The sequence below is a fragment of the Betta splendens genome, chromosome 12, assembly GCF_900634795.4.
Source record: "Betta splendens chromosome 12, fBetSpl5.4, whole genome shotgun sequence".
NCBI lineage: Eukaryota > Metazoa > Chordata > Actinopteri > Anabantiformes > Osphronemidae > Betta > Betta splendens.
Genome location: NC_040892.2, coordinates 1,837,501 through 1,854,070, shown reverse-complemented (window position 1 = coordinate 1,854,070; position 16,570 = coordinate 1,837,501). Strand labels below are relative to the sequence as shown.

At 46.5% G+C, this 16,570-nt stretch overlaps 1 protein-coding gene across 1 annotated transcript in view; it reads right to left on the bottom strand.

The window, feature by feature from the left end:
• Positions 1 to 1,720: 1,720 nt before the first annotated feature.
• Positions 1,721 to 16,570, bottom strand: part of lpar1 (lysophosphatidic acid receptor 1) — a 17,854-nt gene continuing 3,004 nt past the window's right edge. Inside the window, exons 2-3 of the mRNA XM_029169616.3 lie at positions 9,140 to 9,895; positions 1,721 to 4,746 (exon numbers count right to left, since the gene is read on the bottom strand). Of these exons, the coding sequence (XP_029025449.1) occupies positions 4,433 to 4,746; positions 9,140 to 9,878 (1,053 nt within the window). The 5' untranslated portion in view covers positions 9,879 to 9,895 and the 3' untranslated portion in view covers positions 1,721 to 4,432. The remainder of the gene's footprint in view (positions 4,747 to 9,139; positions 9,896 to 16,570) is intronic.

The window sequence follows — 16,570 nt, the reverse complement described above, 5'->3', positions numbered from 1 at the left end:
CGCTTTCCACCTTCGACATGTTTGTCTGACTTCATCACCATCATTTATTCCTGGTTTGTCCCTTTCTTCCTATTTTTCTTTGTTTTGTGTTTTGACTCATTGTCTATTTTGAGGTTTTTGTGATTTCATCCACATCAGTAGCACCATTTATTGTTTCATGCACCGTTGATGGGCGGCATCATTGCATTAATTAACAGAAAGCGTTTTGACACTTATATATATACATATATACACATATGTATTTGTGCATGTTCACGTCAAAACACTGGACAATATTATAGTTCCTAAACTGTTTCCTGTGTGAATTAATTCAACTATTAAAGTTAATGCTATTAGTTCTGAGTGTCTAAACCCTGGCAGGTTTTCTTCTGACCTCCTTCATTCGCCCCATTCATTCCTTCTGTCTCCTCTTATCTATGGTCCCAGTTTGTTCCTCAGTTCCTTTCCTACGTTTCAGTTTAGATGCTCAGTCTCAGGCAGCCAGCTGCAGATAGTGGGGGGCTAAAACTCAACATTCCCCAAAGCCAGTTGTCCTTTCTCCAAACCAAAAGTTTATCAGAATCAACTTTATAACCTTCTTCCTAATTTGCAACAGCAGCTCTCGATCTTTGATTATTATTGCTGTGGGGAATCACTTCCTGTTTTGACACGATAATCTGCTTTGGCTTCGTTCTTCTTCACTGACAGCTATTTGACGTTACAGAGGAAGTTAGGAGTTTGAGTGTTGATGTTTCCATGTGTGCGAAAGCTCCGCTGGCTCCATAAATGCTGATTGTGTCCATTTAACGTCGTTGACTTTTATCTGCCACACACGCAGTAGAACAGTGACCTATAAAACACATTTATCAGTCAGCAAAACCGTTCTAAGAGCTCTCTATATTGACACAGTGACGAAGATGTGACATCCCCCTCACTCAGCGACAGCAACGTCCACTCCACTTCCTGTGCGGCTGCGCTGGCTCCGATCGGCTCATTCAGCCAGCAACAGGAAGCAAGGAGACATATATCAGTCACACACACACACACACACACACACACACACACACACACACACACACACACACACACACACACACACACACACACACACACACACATCTAAACCCCAGTCTTCTCTCTGTAGAAGCTCAGCTGCTCGGCTCGGTTGTTGAACCCCTGTCATACAAGACACATGGAGGCTCGGACCCCTTTCACAGAAGCGTTCAACATACACACGTACCACATATTCAGTGCGGCGTCTGCTTTGTGTCACGGACCACACGTAATTTACCACAACTGAGCGACAGAGAGGAACTTCCTTAAAGTGGAAAAATGTGGAATAACAATGTATCAAATGATGATCGGAAAACAGAACGGTGGCTTCTTTCATATGTTACAGTACGAATGTGGACTTTGACTTGGAGGTCGTGACAGACGTTATATCGCTGCACGCAGATCTACTAATAAATATTTACACAGACACTTCCTGGTGTCAAGGCTCTTTAAAACGCGTGAACAACCTCAAGGTTTGTAGATTATTATTGGGTCTGACGGCGTCTGTCGCCGCCGCGGGTCGGCCTCTTCCACCTCCGGTGACTCTTTGGATGTCATGGACACAAAAACAATGAGAGTTGACAGAAGAAACAACCACAGCGAGGCCAAAGTGGGAGATACACAAACGCTCAGCTCCTGCAGTAAAGTAGCCGTTTATTGGCTTTTATTAAAGTCACAACAACACAAATCTTTGTATACGTCTTTATTGTTGCTGCAGTAAAACACTATGAGTCTGAGGGGACATTCATACACTGTAGATATGGAAATCACATTAATGCCTGTATCACGTACTGTCGACAGGTGCGTGATGTTTGGATCTGGTCTGTTAGATGCCGGGTCGACCACGAGGCCACTTAAAGAATCATGGTGGGTCCAGCACACAAGCGCAACACACATCTACTTATCAGCTGCAGACAACGTTCCTGCAGAGCCGTTTGCAGCGCGTCAGTCACAACACGGCCGTCTGCAAAGTTCCCCTTGGGTTTAAAAGCGTCTTATCTCATTCATGCAGAAAACAACAAGCCGTTTTTTAGCGTCACAAAACCAGCGGTGCATGTTTCCCCTTTGTTGTTTTGTGTTGTTTTATTTAGTTGACAAAAATAAATAACAAACCACGCATTCGCTCCCCTTTTGTTTTCAAAACAAAAAAAAAACATGCTTTCTAGTAAAAATGTGCTACAAAAGCAACATATTGGTCCAGACTCACATTAACTGTAAGGCAGCTGTTGGACGACAGTGTTAGCAACACACACAGCAACTAGAAGGCACTGCACACATAAATATGTAGTTTTGGTTCAGCAACAACTTAGAACTGTAAAAGCTTGTAATGGAAGTTCATTAATGGGAGTCAATGACATGAAAACACATGAACACAAACCTACAGTACTTTGCAACAACGTATAAAACCGCTAAATTTACAAACACAAAAACACGTTCCCTTTGGTGATTAACTCTGAATAATATATTTTATATACAGACATACTGTACACACGTACTTACAATGGTATAGAAAGTGTGACTCACTGGTAAACAAAGTTAAGTTGGTTTGATATACAACCTGAATCGAAAGGTAGAAATATAAATTAAAATACAGATGGAGTGAATGAGAAGCGCTGAGTCGACGGCTGTGAAAGCTGAAATATGAAGATCCTGGCGTTTTGGGACCTTTGTCAACAATAAGTGTTCACAAATCAATTAAGGCTCTTCTGGAAGTAAAGTCAGGCTGTTGCCTTTCACTGATTCAGAGTGTCGCAGCAAACTGGTGTATTTGACAATGAAAACCTTTGTTTTATTACTGTAAACATCCTATAAAGTTGTGGTAAACAATAAATTATGACATGACATGACGTGTATAAATGACGTCATATTTTAAGACTTATGCTTCTTCCTGGTTGAGGACTAAATTAAAAGCAGTGACCTTTTTTCCATATACGGCCATAATCGATGCAGAGCAGAGGGTTTTACTCCCTATGGATGGGAATTCTCTCAGGAGGCAGAAATGGAGCAAGGCGTGATGTTGGGTGAAAAATAGCTGTAGCGAGAGCAGAGGGGAGAGAAGCTCACAGCAGGGAGGCTGCAGAAGCATGTACGTCATCGTCGCGCTCCCTCAGGGGGATTCACTTCAGTTTTGGTGGTTTAGAGTCTGTTATCGTACAGTAGCACCGCTGTCAAATGGACTTTTACAAATAAATGTTCCCTTTTGTTGCTTGCTACCATCATAAACATCAGTTCTGATGGCACCGACCTTCTCCTTGTCTCTATGTAACATTGAGGCACAGAGACTTTTCTGAAGCCAACATCCTCCTCCTTTAACAGGTTTGGTCATTGGAAGTGAAGACACTGGCAGGAGCTAGAAGGCCTTGAAGCATTTTAGTGTTTGACATCACAGGAAGATCAGAAATGGACACTGAAGCTTTGAATCTATGATGAATCAACAGTGAGCGGCTTCGGACGTTATCACGCCATTCAATGGTCATTATCAGTGGTTATCAGCCCATACGTATGGGCCGGTAGGTGCCCATCTACCTGCTGGCAGCGGTGACTAGGTGCGGTAGATCGCTGTCATTGATCCGTAAGGTTGATCACGGCTCGGATGATTTAACCAGCAGAGTCAGTAGGGGCGCTGTTGAGCGGTTGTTGTTCAGACGAGAGGTTGAAGTCTTTGATTTTGATTTATTAGCGAGCATAACTTAGCAAGTAGCTAGCGGTATTGTGTTAGCTAACTGTAACCTGAACCCCCCACCCGTTATCCAGCCCTAACCCTAACCACAATAACCTCTGAAGCTGCTTAACATAGCAACTTAGCTAGCTGTTAGCTGTTAGCGAGGAGGCAGAGCAGGCACCTACTGGCCCGTACGAATGCGCTGATAAGTTCTGATCAGCCCATTCGTTATGGCTGATAACATCCGAAGGGAGTGGTGCAACAGTAAAAGTCCTAAATATATCAAGGTTTAATATTTTATGAGCACAGTTTAGTTTAACTTGGTCACTGCTTGTAAAACTCATATTGTTGTACTTGACCAAAATACTGACCTCAGGCTTCATAGAGGTCCAACGAGAACTACACTGAGTTTCCCTAGATTCAGTCTGAAAACCAAAAAAAAGCAAAAAGCGTGGCAGCTTGTGATGAATCGCTCCTGCAGCAGAGAGGAACCGCGTGCTAGTGTCTGGAGCTACATGGTAGAAAGACGTCTATACTGGCATCACCTTCATTTCACAGGTCACCTTTAAATATTAGCCACACACTTCTCACAAATAGAAAACAAACTGAACACAAACACTAGGACCCTGTCCCTGTTCTCGCACTCTTCCAGTCGTTCCATCCAGCGTCTCTGCTGCACCTTCCTTCTCAACCTTTCTGCACATCTTGTTCTTGTCCTGCATCAGTCGTCTCTCAGCCTTATACGACCGAGTGCTCGTTGTGGTGGTGGTGCATGCCGGCGCTCAGCACCGTGTGGTTGACGGACGAGGCCGAGCGGTCGGAGCCCTCGGTCGCCGCCCCGTTAATGTTCTCCTGCCGCTGGCAGCACAGGATCTGCCTGAAGGTGGCGCTCATCTCCTTGTCCCGGTACGAGTAGATGATGGGGTTCATGGCGGAGTTGAACTCGGCGAGGAGCAGGAAGAACTTCTCGTAGCTGAGCACGTTGCAGCTCGAGCAGAAGACGTCGAGCAGCAGGATGACGAGGCCGGGGGTCCAACAGACGATGAAGGCGCCTGCGGAGGAGGCGGAGAGGAGACATGACACACTTCACCCCACGAGACGCTCCGTTCGCTTTACTTGTTTCCTGCCAGTAAAGAAGCTCTCATCTGGTTTTTAAAAGCACAAAACTCACTCTACAGCCACATAACCATCACTCAACAACCACACACATATGTCCATTATCTGCGGACAGCATATAAGGCCCTTCCTGATTTCTAACCACATATTTGCCATTCCATTATTGTCGTATCCGTAACCTTTGAACCCCATTTGAGTTAGTGGCCCACAGTGCATCGGTGAGAGCATGTTAGCGGAGAGGAGAGGGTCACTGACTCATCACTCATCAGCGTCAGCCTCATGTGCTGCAAATTCAATCATGGCACGCTAACGCGGCGCTAACACCACTGTGGGCCATTACACGCTACAGGACGGACAGACGAGAGGGACGGAGGGAGGTCCCACGGCCGGCGTTATCTTTTAGCGCTTCGCAGGCGGCAGCTGCAACGAAGCTTTGACCTCACTTCCCAGCTATGCAGGCAGACTCTCACAGCGAGATGCATTTCTGGGATTGTTCACAGCCGTGCTGACAAACCGGCTGGAGTGTGTGTCTTTCAGTCGACCACTTGAACAACAACACGGAAAACAACTAAACAACAGAACGAGAGCAACCCAGAACGAGAAACAGGCTCGGACGCACAGTGAGTGGATTTATGGCGCCAGGTTTGAGCTCATTTAATCATTCTGCCCAAAAGTGCCACACGGAACAAAAAGAGGCCAGAGAAACGGGAGGAAGTGGATGAACACAGCTCCAAACAGGCTCAGAAAACGACGCCCTCCTTCTGAAACCCTGTTCTGTCACAGTGTGATAGAAGTTCAGAGTCAGAACGGCCAAGTTGCAGCTTCTGAGCTTCACAACGTGCGTTTCCCCACAAATCCTCATTTTCTCAGATGATTTAAACATTAAGGCAAGTTTCAATGACTGTCTCTAAATTCACGTTAAACATTTGTTTTAGGCTTTTGTCATATTTTTTATATTGTTCCTTCACTGTCATTAACTCCTAGTGATCATTTTTCCCTTTTCCTGGAGGAAATGTCTGCGTAGAAAGGGAACAGAGGGCTCTGGGAAAAAAAGAAATAATGGAGACCAGACCCCCCCCGAACACACACACACACACACACACACACACACACACACACACACACACACACACACACACACACACACACACACAGTGTTGAGAAAGTGAAGATCAGTGACCTTTACCCCCATAACGTGATAACGTTTACAGTGATGATGCTGGTGTTGAGCCCCTCATGTTCAGGACATGGGACTCGATGCTTCGTAACAACAACAAAACAAACAGCATGTAATCCATCATCAGCCTTCTGTTTGTGCCTTTGCCACTGTCTCTGAATACCTCACACAGACTCCGAGCTGCTGAGGACGCTGCTTGTTGTTCCACAACTCAGCGCTAAAACCTCTGCACAAGCGACTCACAACTAAAGCAGGGGACACGTCCCGTTGAAAAAGCGTCATTGGTTCATTTAAAGCATTTTTTTCTTTCCAGCTACTCAATTGCTGGTTTTGCAAATGAATAAGGAGAAATACACAACGTATACAAAGTGTGGTGTGAACAATCCTTTCCCCAAAGTCCGTTTCTTCTGCTGCATCATGAAGCCACAAAATGACACACTTCACTCTATTTAGGCTCTGACTGATTGATTCCATTATTCCCGACACGTCCTTACGACGTGTCGGGTTCCAGTCTCACTCTGCTCTCAGCCATTTACAAATAAATAAACATCAGTATTGAGTTACTGCTGTTATTGATCACGTTTCACTGTCTTCCTCTCTCCAACCACGTCTGTCTGCGCGTTTTCACTTTTCTCTCTCTCTTTTTCAGATTCCTTCATTTTCCTCAGTGACACATGACCTATGGTCATTTTCCTGCATCCTGAGCACAGAAACCATAGGAATATTGTCTATAGCATTGACTTTGTCCCATCATTCTCTCAGTCTCAAATACATCATGACAATTAGATCACTGTTCTCATCCAGCAGCTGAGTGTTTACAGTTATTGACGAACTCATCTGTGCTAATGGAGCCTGATGGTGTCCGCCGCGGTCTAATGGTTGGAGCAGCGTTGGACTGAAAGCACGCTGGGTTCTTGGTGTTTTTCCACCACAGAGAGGCTGGGACACGTCTGCAGAGTCGCTCAGCAGCTGTGATTCACTCCCAGCTGCTGAATCTGAACGTTTTACACCTGATGTCTGCTTTTTCTTTTTGCCTCGCTGTTTGAATTAACCAGCGTTTGGCACTGAAGTAAGAACTGACGCTGCTGTTCATTGTGTAGCAGGATTCATGGAGACAGTTGTCGAGAAGCTGGAACCTCTCACGTTACTGTAGGTTTTGAATGCACAGACCAACATCCAGAAACAGGTGAGGCTGCGATGGTTGCAGGCCAACAGCAGACAGGATGCTCTGGCCTGAGTTACTGGGGCTCATTGTTTAGGACACACATGCTGCAGCGACAGAAATCTGCTATACGTACAGCAGCGTGCGTCCACGCCTTTGAAACGGGATCCAAACCTCCATAATGCATTTGTTCTAGTGATGCTGAACAACTGTGTGCATGTGTTTGGGTGATGGCATCTCTTGGCGCGCCGCGCTGTCCGGCAGCGGATCCGCCTTTAACATAATCAGATCATTCACAGATGAGCCAGCACCTGACGCCGGCGCTGGACGAGGTCACGGCCCGTTTTCAGGGAGTTTCTGCTGATGCCGATGGACAGATGCTCTTTATCCAAACTAGCGAGCGACAGCAGATTAAATGTAATGACTCAAACATTCCTGAAAACATGCGTTTTGCAAAATATACGGAGCACTTTAAATTTCTCTTTTACTAAAACAATGACAGACTAAGACTTCTGCTTTGCCGTCATTGGTCTTCGTTGCACATTGTGAGTTCAGATGTTTGGTTCACGTGTCCCTCGTCTGTAGGAAAATTGTTTGGGGTTTTTTATCATTTGACATAATCAGTAAACAGCAGATCAGGGTTTATGTGAATGAACCAACCTCGGCTTCGGGGTTCATGTGAATGCGAGACAATCTGTTTATATATTTGCCTGCACTTATGAGCAAGTGTGTGGAACCATTGTTGTTTTTTTTTCCCATCCAATCTTTTCTTTCTGAGACGAAATCACCCGTAGCGCGATCGCGGCGTCCTGAGAGGAACAAGTGGAGACGTCAGGAAGCAGCGGGCGGTTCTTGTCATCTGGTCGGCAGATGGGAGCGGCTGCAGGCTCCACTCTGTGCTCAGGCACCGCCGGTGGAACCCAGCTCAACCTTCCCCTGAGGACTTGGGCATCAGCAAAAGCCGCAAATCAGCGGCAACTTCAGGCCCACCAGAGACTCAGCGGTGCCTCAGGACATTCTTTATTGTCCACTGGCCTGAGAACCGGCAACGTGGACGTTTCTGAGTGGGAACAAATGACGATAAGTCAATTACTGCGATGTCCTACATCCCACGTTCCGTTAGCCAGGCCTTTTACTGGCAGGACCTGGAGTTGAGAAACCTGAGGTGGGTGTGACTCACAGTGGACAGCTTCACTTCCAAAGAATTCTATGTGCTCAGGATGAGGTCACACCTCAAGCAGAACACGTTTGCACTAACTTATTGTATAGTTTGCAGGTCCAGTGGCTCCATTTACCTCCAAAGGTCTCGTCCTCGGACTCTGACCCTCCTGCAACTTACAGTCATGCGCTCAACGAGGACTACGGCGCAGGAAGGAGGACGAAGGGACTGAAAACCTGCGTTCTGTGCTTCTAAGTGTCGGCACGTTCTGCTGTTCTCTGCTTTGAATTAAGCGCAGAGTAACGAAAACAGAAGCGACAGGATGAGACAACAGCACATAGGAGACAAATCACATGGAATCCTTTGGTATGTTTTGTCTGGGACCAACACATCCTGCTTCCAGGCACTAAGGAGGCATTTTCCCACCATTCAACTTCCTCTCACACACTCGAGTTCGTTTGCTTCTGCGCTGAAGTCACTCACTATATGTAAAAACCCAATGCTGAGGTTTAAACCAAAGCATCACCAGTACAGCCAACAAAATGATGCTATATTAAAGGAACATTATGAATAATATTAGTAATGTAATAACTGCTAATGTTATCAGCCCTGTGTACTGATGCTGCTGTGAACAGAGGCCTTCAGTCACAATGCATGAACTCAGGACCCACTTCGTTGTTGTTGATGACTCACTGGGACACAGATCGACGGGTTTCCTGTCGTCAGATGAGCGCGCGCCAGCAACAGGAAGCAGACGACTCGCGTCACTAACGCACCACGGGTGACGGGAGATAAACTGTGAGGAGCTGCAGAGACGGACCGATCACTCACCCAGCACGATGGCCACGGTCTTCAGCAGGGACATCATGGTGTCGCGGTTCCGCCGCGGCCCAGAGCTGTGCCGCGACATCCTCATGGTCCTCTGCCTCACGTACATGAAGATGTGTGCGTACAGTGTCACCATGACAACAAAGGTCACCAGGTTGAAGACGGCCCAGAACACCAGGTAGGAGTTGCTGTAAAGCGGCGCCATGTTGGAACAGGACCTGATGCTGCAGATGCAGTTCCAGCCCACGCTGGGAATGGCCCCCATGACGATGGACATGGTCCAGATGATGACGATCACCACCACCACGCGGCGGTTGCTCATGCGCGTGTGCAGCTGCATGCGGAACACGGTGATGTGGCGCTCGATGGCGATGGCCAGCAGGTTGGCCACCGACGCCGTCAGGCTGGTGTCGATCAGGCCCTGGCGCAGCAGCCACGTGGACACGGTCAGGCGCCGCGTGTTGGGCCCCGTGTTGAACATCAGGTAGAAGTAGGCCAGGCCGGCGAAGAAGTCGGCCGCCGCCAGGTTGGCCATCAGGTAGTAGATGGGGAAGTGGAAGCGGCGGTTGACGTAGATGGCCACCATCACCAGCAGGTTGGCCAGCATGATGAAGATGCAGACGGTGATGCCCAGGCCCATCACCAGCCGGCTCACCGTGTCCCAGTCCGTGGCCAGGTGTTTACCGCTGCGGTTGTAGAAAAAGGCAATGGTCTCGTTGAAGTAGCACTGTTCCTCATCCATGGTGCTAGTGGTGCGTCCTGGAAGACAGAGGGTGTGGGGGTCAGGGCCAGTTATGATGAGAAGCTGTTCTGACATGCAGGAGATTTATAGGGAGGCTGATTATCAGTCAGATCACGTCCTTCCTGTTTTCATCCACCTGGAAGGTAGCGTTCAGGCCGAACGTGTGATCGCAACGGTCAGATAGGAATAAACAGGAAACCAACAGACGGGACTCTGGCACCAGGACAAACACACATCTACATTTTATCTTTTCTTAGACATTGCACCAAAATCCCTAAGGTTGAGGACTATTACAACGCAGAATTTGTGTTTCTGTGCTGTAGAGATGTGTAGAGTGTGTCTCTGTAAAAAAGAATCTCATGATAATTATTTCCAGTGTAAACTTTGCTGTCCATGTATTTCTATGCTTCAATCATATTACGCTTTCATAAAGTTGACCAGAAACATGTGGGCCTGAACTGCTTCATTTGGGTTTAGCCTGTGTGTGTGTGTGTGTGTGTGTGTGTGTGTGTGTGTGTGTGTGTGTGTGTGTGTGTGTGTGTGTGTGTGTGTATGTGTGTGTGTGTGTGTGTGTGTGTGTGTGCGCAAACATGCTTTTTCACATCGTGCTTCAAGAGCAAATAAAGTTAGTAAGTAGCACCAGCAGCAGTCTGTGGAAACACATCTCTTTGGATTTACCTTCTAACACAACCCTGCCAAAACCCACCTGCAAACAAAGAGGACTGATATATATATAATATATATATATATATATATATATATATATATATATATATATATATATATATATATATATATATATATATATATATATATATATATATATATTAGAAATTCACACACAAAAAAAAGTTTTTGTGTAATGAGGGAGTGAAAACCTGGAATTGATGCTAGTGATGTTCTTTCACTCCCACACTTCAAAAGCAAAACACTAAATCTGATTGTAGGATACTATTATGTCACGTACACTCATCATTCTGGTATCATGCTGGTATCTTCATCATCATTTATTTCTACTTTTGCTCCATAGGTCATTATATTATGAGTTTAGGATATAAATGAGTGAAGGTATCACCTTGATGATTTAAATACTTCCAATGAAGTGTATATCTGGATTCCTCTCAGAAACTTGGCAGTTCACCAACCTACAGAACGTGTGTGCGTTAGAGCATGAAATAATAATAATAATAATAATAGTGTTGACAGGCTGTTAGAATTTCTTGCCTTATTCTTTTGAGGTTATGTTGGATGTCTATGACTTGAAAAAGGACATTTTCAAACTGTGTCATTGGGGTTTTTTAATTGCTACTTCCATTCCCTCAGCCATTAGCGGCAGCACCAGTGACAGCTGAGGGTCCGGACGGAACTAAAGCAGGATGAGTGCACCATGAGTGAGTCTCACTTCTATTAAAGCTCATTTATCTGAAGTTTCTGGTCATTAGACGTCCGGCGGGAGCGGCAGCAGGACATGAGACGCCTGAGGCGAGTCATCAGTACTAGAAAGTGGAGGAAGTGTCACTGGCCTCTCAGTTCACATTCCCAACACTTTCATCAGAGCCTTGGAGTCTGCAGACGGAGATCCTGTCATTGTGTGTGTGTGTGTGTGTGTGTGTGTGTGTGTGTGTGTGTGTGTGTGTGTGTGTGTGTGTGTGTGTGTGTGTGTGTGTGTGTGTGTGTGTGTGTGTGTGTGTGAATGTTTGCTTGCAACAGCTGGTGGGCGGGTCTTTTAAAAGGCTTAGATTGAGCAACAAAGAGGACGAAAAGGGGGGATTTTAGTATCTACGTCCCTGTATCTTTGTATCTGTGTGTGTGTGTGTGTGTGTGTGTGTGTGTGTGTGTGCGCGAGAGACAGAGAGTGGAGTCCAGTGTGTTTGTGTATACACTGTGCTGAACCCTGGGTGCTAGACACAGAGAACAAAACCCTCGCTGTGCTTAAGTGTGCGTCGCCACACTCTGCTTCTGCTCGTTAGTAACGTGTGATGAAGTCTGGCCGAGAGGAGACGGAGAAGAAAGTGTGTTTTGTGTGTGTGTACATGTGTAACGGGCCGTGAAAAGACCACCCTGGAATCCACACGGGTGAGGTCATAACTCAAACACAGCAGCCGGGCTGGAACCGCGGATTCATTACGTACAGATAATTAACAGACAGACACACTTTATCAGTTATCTGCAAAAAACGCGATGAACCCAAAGTGACATTTAATGACACACCCTTCAGAGCAGCGCTTTCCACAAGCACTCAGCACCAGAAACAAACACTCCCCGCGTCAGGCGGCGCGTGCTGACTAAGCACAAGAGGAAGAGAAGAAGATGTTACGACGGGAGGAACAGTCGCATGTTCATGTTCAGGCTCGGGCACAGAGTCCTTACGCAGCGCTAGAAAATGATGACGGGAGCAAAGGAGGAAACAGTTCAACGCTGAAGAAGCTCAGGGAGGAATTATGGGTCATAAAAAGTAATATGTGACTTTAGCAGCGGAGGTTGAGTGCAGTCGTGGCCCGACCATAATCATACGTGTTGGTGACCACGGCGTCCCTCATCCTAACGAGGGGAACTGCACGCCGAGCGCCTCCACGTGTATTTACCCAAACAAGCGGCTTATCACTTACACTGAGCTCAATTATCCCTGACGGAGCAGCACAAGAACTATTGAGAATGAATATATGATGTTAAACTTCACCATCAGGTCCAACTTGGGAAGAACCGCTTTGTGTTTCCAGCCTCATTACTTAACAACGCACATCTGCATAAGTCTCCAGTATCGATCCTCACCTTAAGAGCACGAAGCCTCATGTGATTAGCCTTTGAAAGCTTTAGCCATTAGCGGCTAATTAGCATTTCCTTTGGTTTTGGTTTTCAATCACACTGAGAATCTAATTAATTATTGACAATAAACCTTTCTGGTCTGAGTGGCAGCCGAGGACCAGTTCTGCTGGATGGGAGCGGTTCTGTGGCTTCTGACACCAAACCAGTCCCGTTACTGGTTTCAGCGTAAAGGGATGCTCATGCCATCAAGAAATGCTGCTTTAAACCCCTTTTATTAGCGGTGTGTGTTGTTACGACGTCCTTGGAGCCAGAGGTGCAAACGCGAAGCGCGACAAGAAGATCTTCATTCAAGTACAAATGTCTGCAGCGAAATCAGGGATCTGCTCCATTAGCTCCAGTTGAGTTGAACAAAGAAGAGGAGGAGTTCAGTGACCTGTATTTTGTGTTTCCTCCCTGAACATGAATTGTATTAACTAACAAACTAAACACATGCAGTAGTTTAGCTACACAATCAAATCCTTGATGGTGATTTGGTGCTGAGTGGAGCTCCCCTTCTTTGTGTCTCTCATGTGCGACTTCCATCTGTCCTCGTTTCTTGCATATCGTGTTTCTGTCTAGTTTTCTTTATTTCCCAGCTTCCTCCCTCCATCTGGCACTTGTTTCCTTCACGTCGCTCGCTCGTCCCTTTTCTCCCCACGCTGGTGATTTCCTCTGTTTCCCAGTCTCACCTTTTCATCTGGTCTCTCCTTTCCTCTCAGCTTTTTCACCCAGTCTGACTCCTCGGTCTCTGACCCCCCCCCCCCCCTCTCATCCTCCATCCTTTTTTCCTTTTTTCTGTCTCCATCAGAGCTTCTCCCGCCCCCTTTCTTCTTCTGTTTCTCATTGAACCCCTCTCCGGGCGTCTTTCTCTCGTTTTCCCCTTCTACTCATCTTCTTCCATATCTCCTTTCCGCTGCTTTCCTCTCCACCTCTCTCCACCTCCTCCTCCTCCCCCCGGTCGCCTCTTTGCCAACTCTCCGCACAATGTGCCCATTGTTTCCGTGCTCCCACCCCAGAGAGCAGAGAAACAGGACTTTCTCTTTAACATCATGGGCGACTGCACACATATCGCACACAGAGCCTCGCTCTCACACTGACTCTCCAGCAGTTCCCGTGTAGCAGCAGAACCCGGGACAAGCGCTGGATTGAGGGTCGGCGTTGAGTCATGTGTGACTGTACAGCCTGATTCACGGCTCACCAGAGGATGATACCCGTCCCAACACTCGGGCACCAAACGACGCACGTTCAGTGCTTAACTGCGATGAAGAACACAGTCTGACACTGGGTTTGCCTGGAATAGGTTTCTGTTTCTGTTTCTGTTATATGCATAATTACCCGTATGCATATAAATAGACTAAGAAAACCCCCTGACCTCATGAGAGACGAATACAGACACTTACTGTATTTACTGCACAACAACTAAAAACAATACAAAAATAACTTAGATAAAAGTAGCAAAATCCAGACTCTGTGCCTCAAACGATTCACTATAAACATGTTGAGGGTGACGGGTTTAGTTTTATGCAGCAGCTTCACCACCAACAGAAGCAACTGGAACATGCGACGTATTCTGACACAACCATCGTTACTCTCCACTGAGAATGAGTCAACACGTCGCCTCTGATGACACAGCTCCACAGAGGCAGGCTGAGTGTTCAGTTCATGCCGGCCTCTGGTTTGCTCCAAGCCACTAAATGCAATGTTTTATTCCAACAAAACAGCCAGAACCATAAATAACAAGCAAAAGACTTCACTAATTTCATTCAGCGAAAGCTTATTGACAGCTGAGATCTGACTTAAGATTCTGATTCACTGAGCAGAATGCTGCATCTCCCTCCATTTTCCAAATGTCCATAATAAGCTTCTTCATGCTAACATCTCTATCTGGCTGTGACCTCTCCCATATGTCACGATTAAGCATGTTTCAGTGGAGGAACTAGCAGGAAAATGAAACCATTAAGAGGATGTTTTGGACACCAATAGTACAGTACAGTACAAAAATGTGATTTTTTTGGCATCTATTTTTTAATGACTTCTTTATTTCGCAATAGCCTTCTTCTTCTTCTTCCATCTGTGTCACGTTCCCCTGCTGTTTATTGGTGGGTGTGTTCCATCATCATCTAATGAAATCACACTACTGGAGACGTATCCCACAGATTACATCACCGGAGCTCCGACCCAGCGGGAGCTTGCGTCAGCGCAGCTGAAGATTTAGCCTAAAAGCATTCTTCCAGTTGATTCGTCGGTGAAGTCTCTGGACGTGCGCCGTAAACAAAGCCGCTCTGCGAGCTCTGACTTTAATACGCATCAGACTGCACGCAGGTAAACAGCACGGCTGCGTATGCATAAACAAACATACGCTGAGAGCTGAGCGTGTTTATGGTAAATGTGAGCTGAACCGATAATTCTGAGGCTGCAGATCTGAGGTCATCTGACCCGTTTGCTTGTTAGCCTTTCTTTTCAACGTGCCCCAGGTCCCGATTTTAGCACAATGCAACCTCTCCTCTGGAAAAGACAACCAAGGAGTTTTTATGGCCACGCATCGGAATGCTGCAGCCCGGCCAACGCGCTTTTATTTATAGAGACAGAAGACGGACGAGGGAAAGCCTAATTATTAGGACCCAGTGCAGCGTGGCACAGCCTCATATCAGCCCTGATTGTGCTTTAGACTCAGAGAGAAGCTTGATGTGGTCTTTTAACACAATGAAACGAGTTTTCATTCAGCGCCACAACTTGGAGCCTCAAGGCCTCCGCTCGCTGACCGCCCCCTGAACCGGCGCTCAACCATCGCTCACCAGGGTTCAAGTCCGGGCTCGGTGCAGAGCCACTGCAGGACAATGTGAGGCCGCGAGCGCAGCCCTTCCATTCGAGCCGCGTCAGGTCGCGTGTTTAGAGGTACTGGCAGATGGAAAGAGAAGCTTTGCCTCCGCTGAAACCGTGCAGCTCTAGAAAAGTCTTCATGTGAGTGTTTGATTACATTTGGGGCTTTTCACATTTGCTGGTGCTCATTGGCTGTTTTATGTCGTTCTGTACCACGGTGCTGTGTCAAACAGTAACAGACGGTTACTTCAGCTGTGTGTAAATCTCTTCATATTCCTTCACTTAAGGTCAGAGTTAAAGCTCATTTACTTCGTCTTTATATTTTAGTGACCTTACTTCCGTAAAAAAACAAATAGGTCATCACTGCACGATCTGCCGTGTGGGATATTTATAAAATGAAGTACTCAGAGATATTCATAACTGTTTTGCTGTGTCTAAAAATTATTTCCTTATTATTACAGAGATTGGTTCCTTTTTTTGGCTTCTACATGACATGAAAAGTCTGGACTTTAAAAGTGTGGTGAAACCTGAATCTGTGGCCGCTCCGGCTGCACATGGCTCATTCATGGCTTGTGCCATGTGACCATCAGCTGATGAGAACAGCTGGTCGCTCAGACCAGTGCCCTTTGTCTGAATGGCATTGTTCGTGTGCGTCTCAGGAAGTCGACTACAAGACAATTCAGCCTCAATATCATATCTGTGGATGCACATTTCACAGTAAATGTAAACTGTTTGGTCTTTTTGAGGGTCCATGAGGGACATCTTTTCAGAGCGTGTGGGAGCGGGTTATGAATAAACAGCCGATTTCAAAATAAAAGCTAACAGCAGTTGGCCTGAGCGATGTGTACAAGCAGGTTGAGAAGCAGACAGCTCTGTGCGTAAGCTGCTGGAGCCAGCTGTCGGTCCGACCAGAGGCTGGGATCACACGCCACTCATTCTGACCACTATGACCAGTCAACCTGACGGACTGGGACCTGTTGTGGGGACTGGGAGATCAGCTGTCAGTGGGATGACAGACTTACTGTGGTCAGTTATTTTATATTGGAGTTTCAGTCTTGAGAGGATAA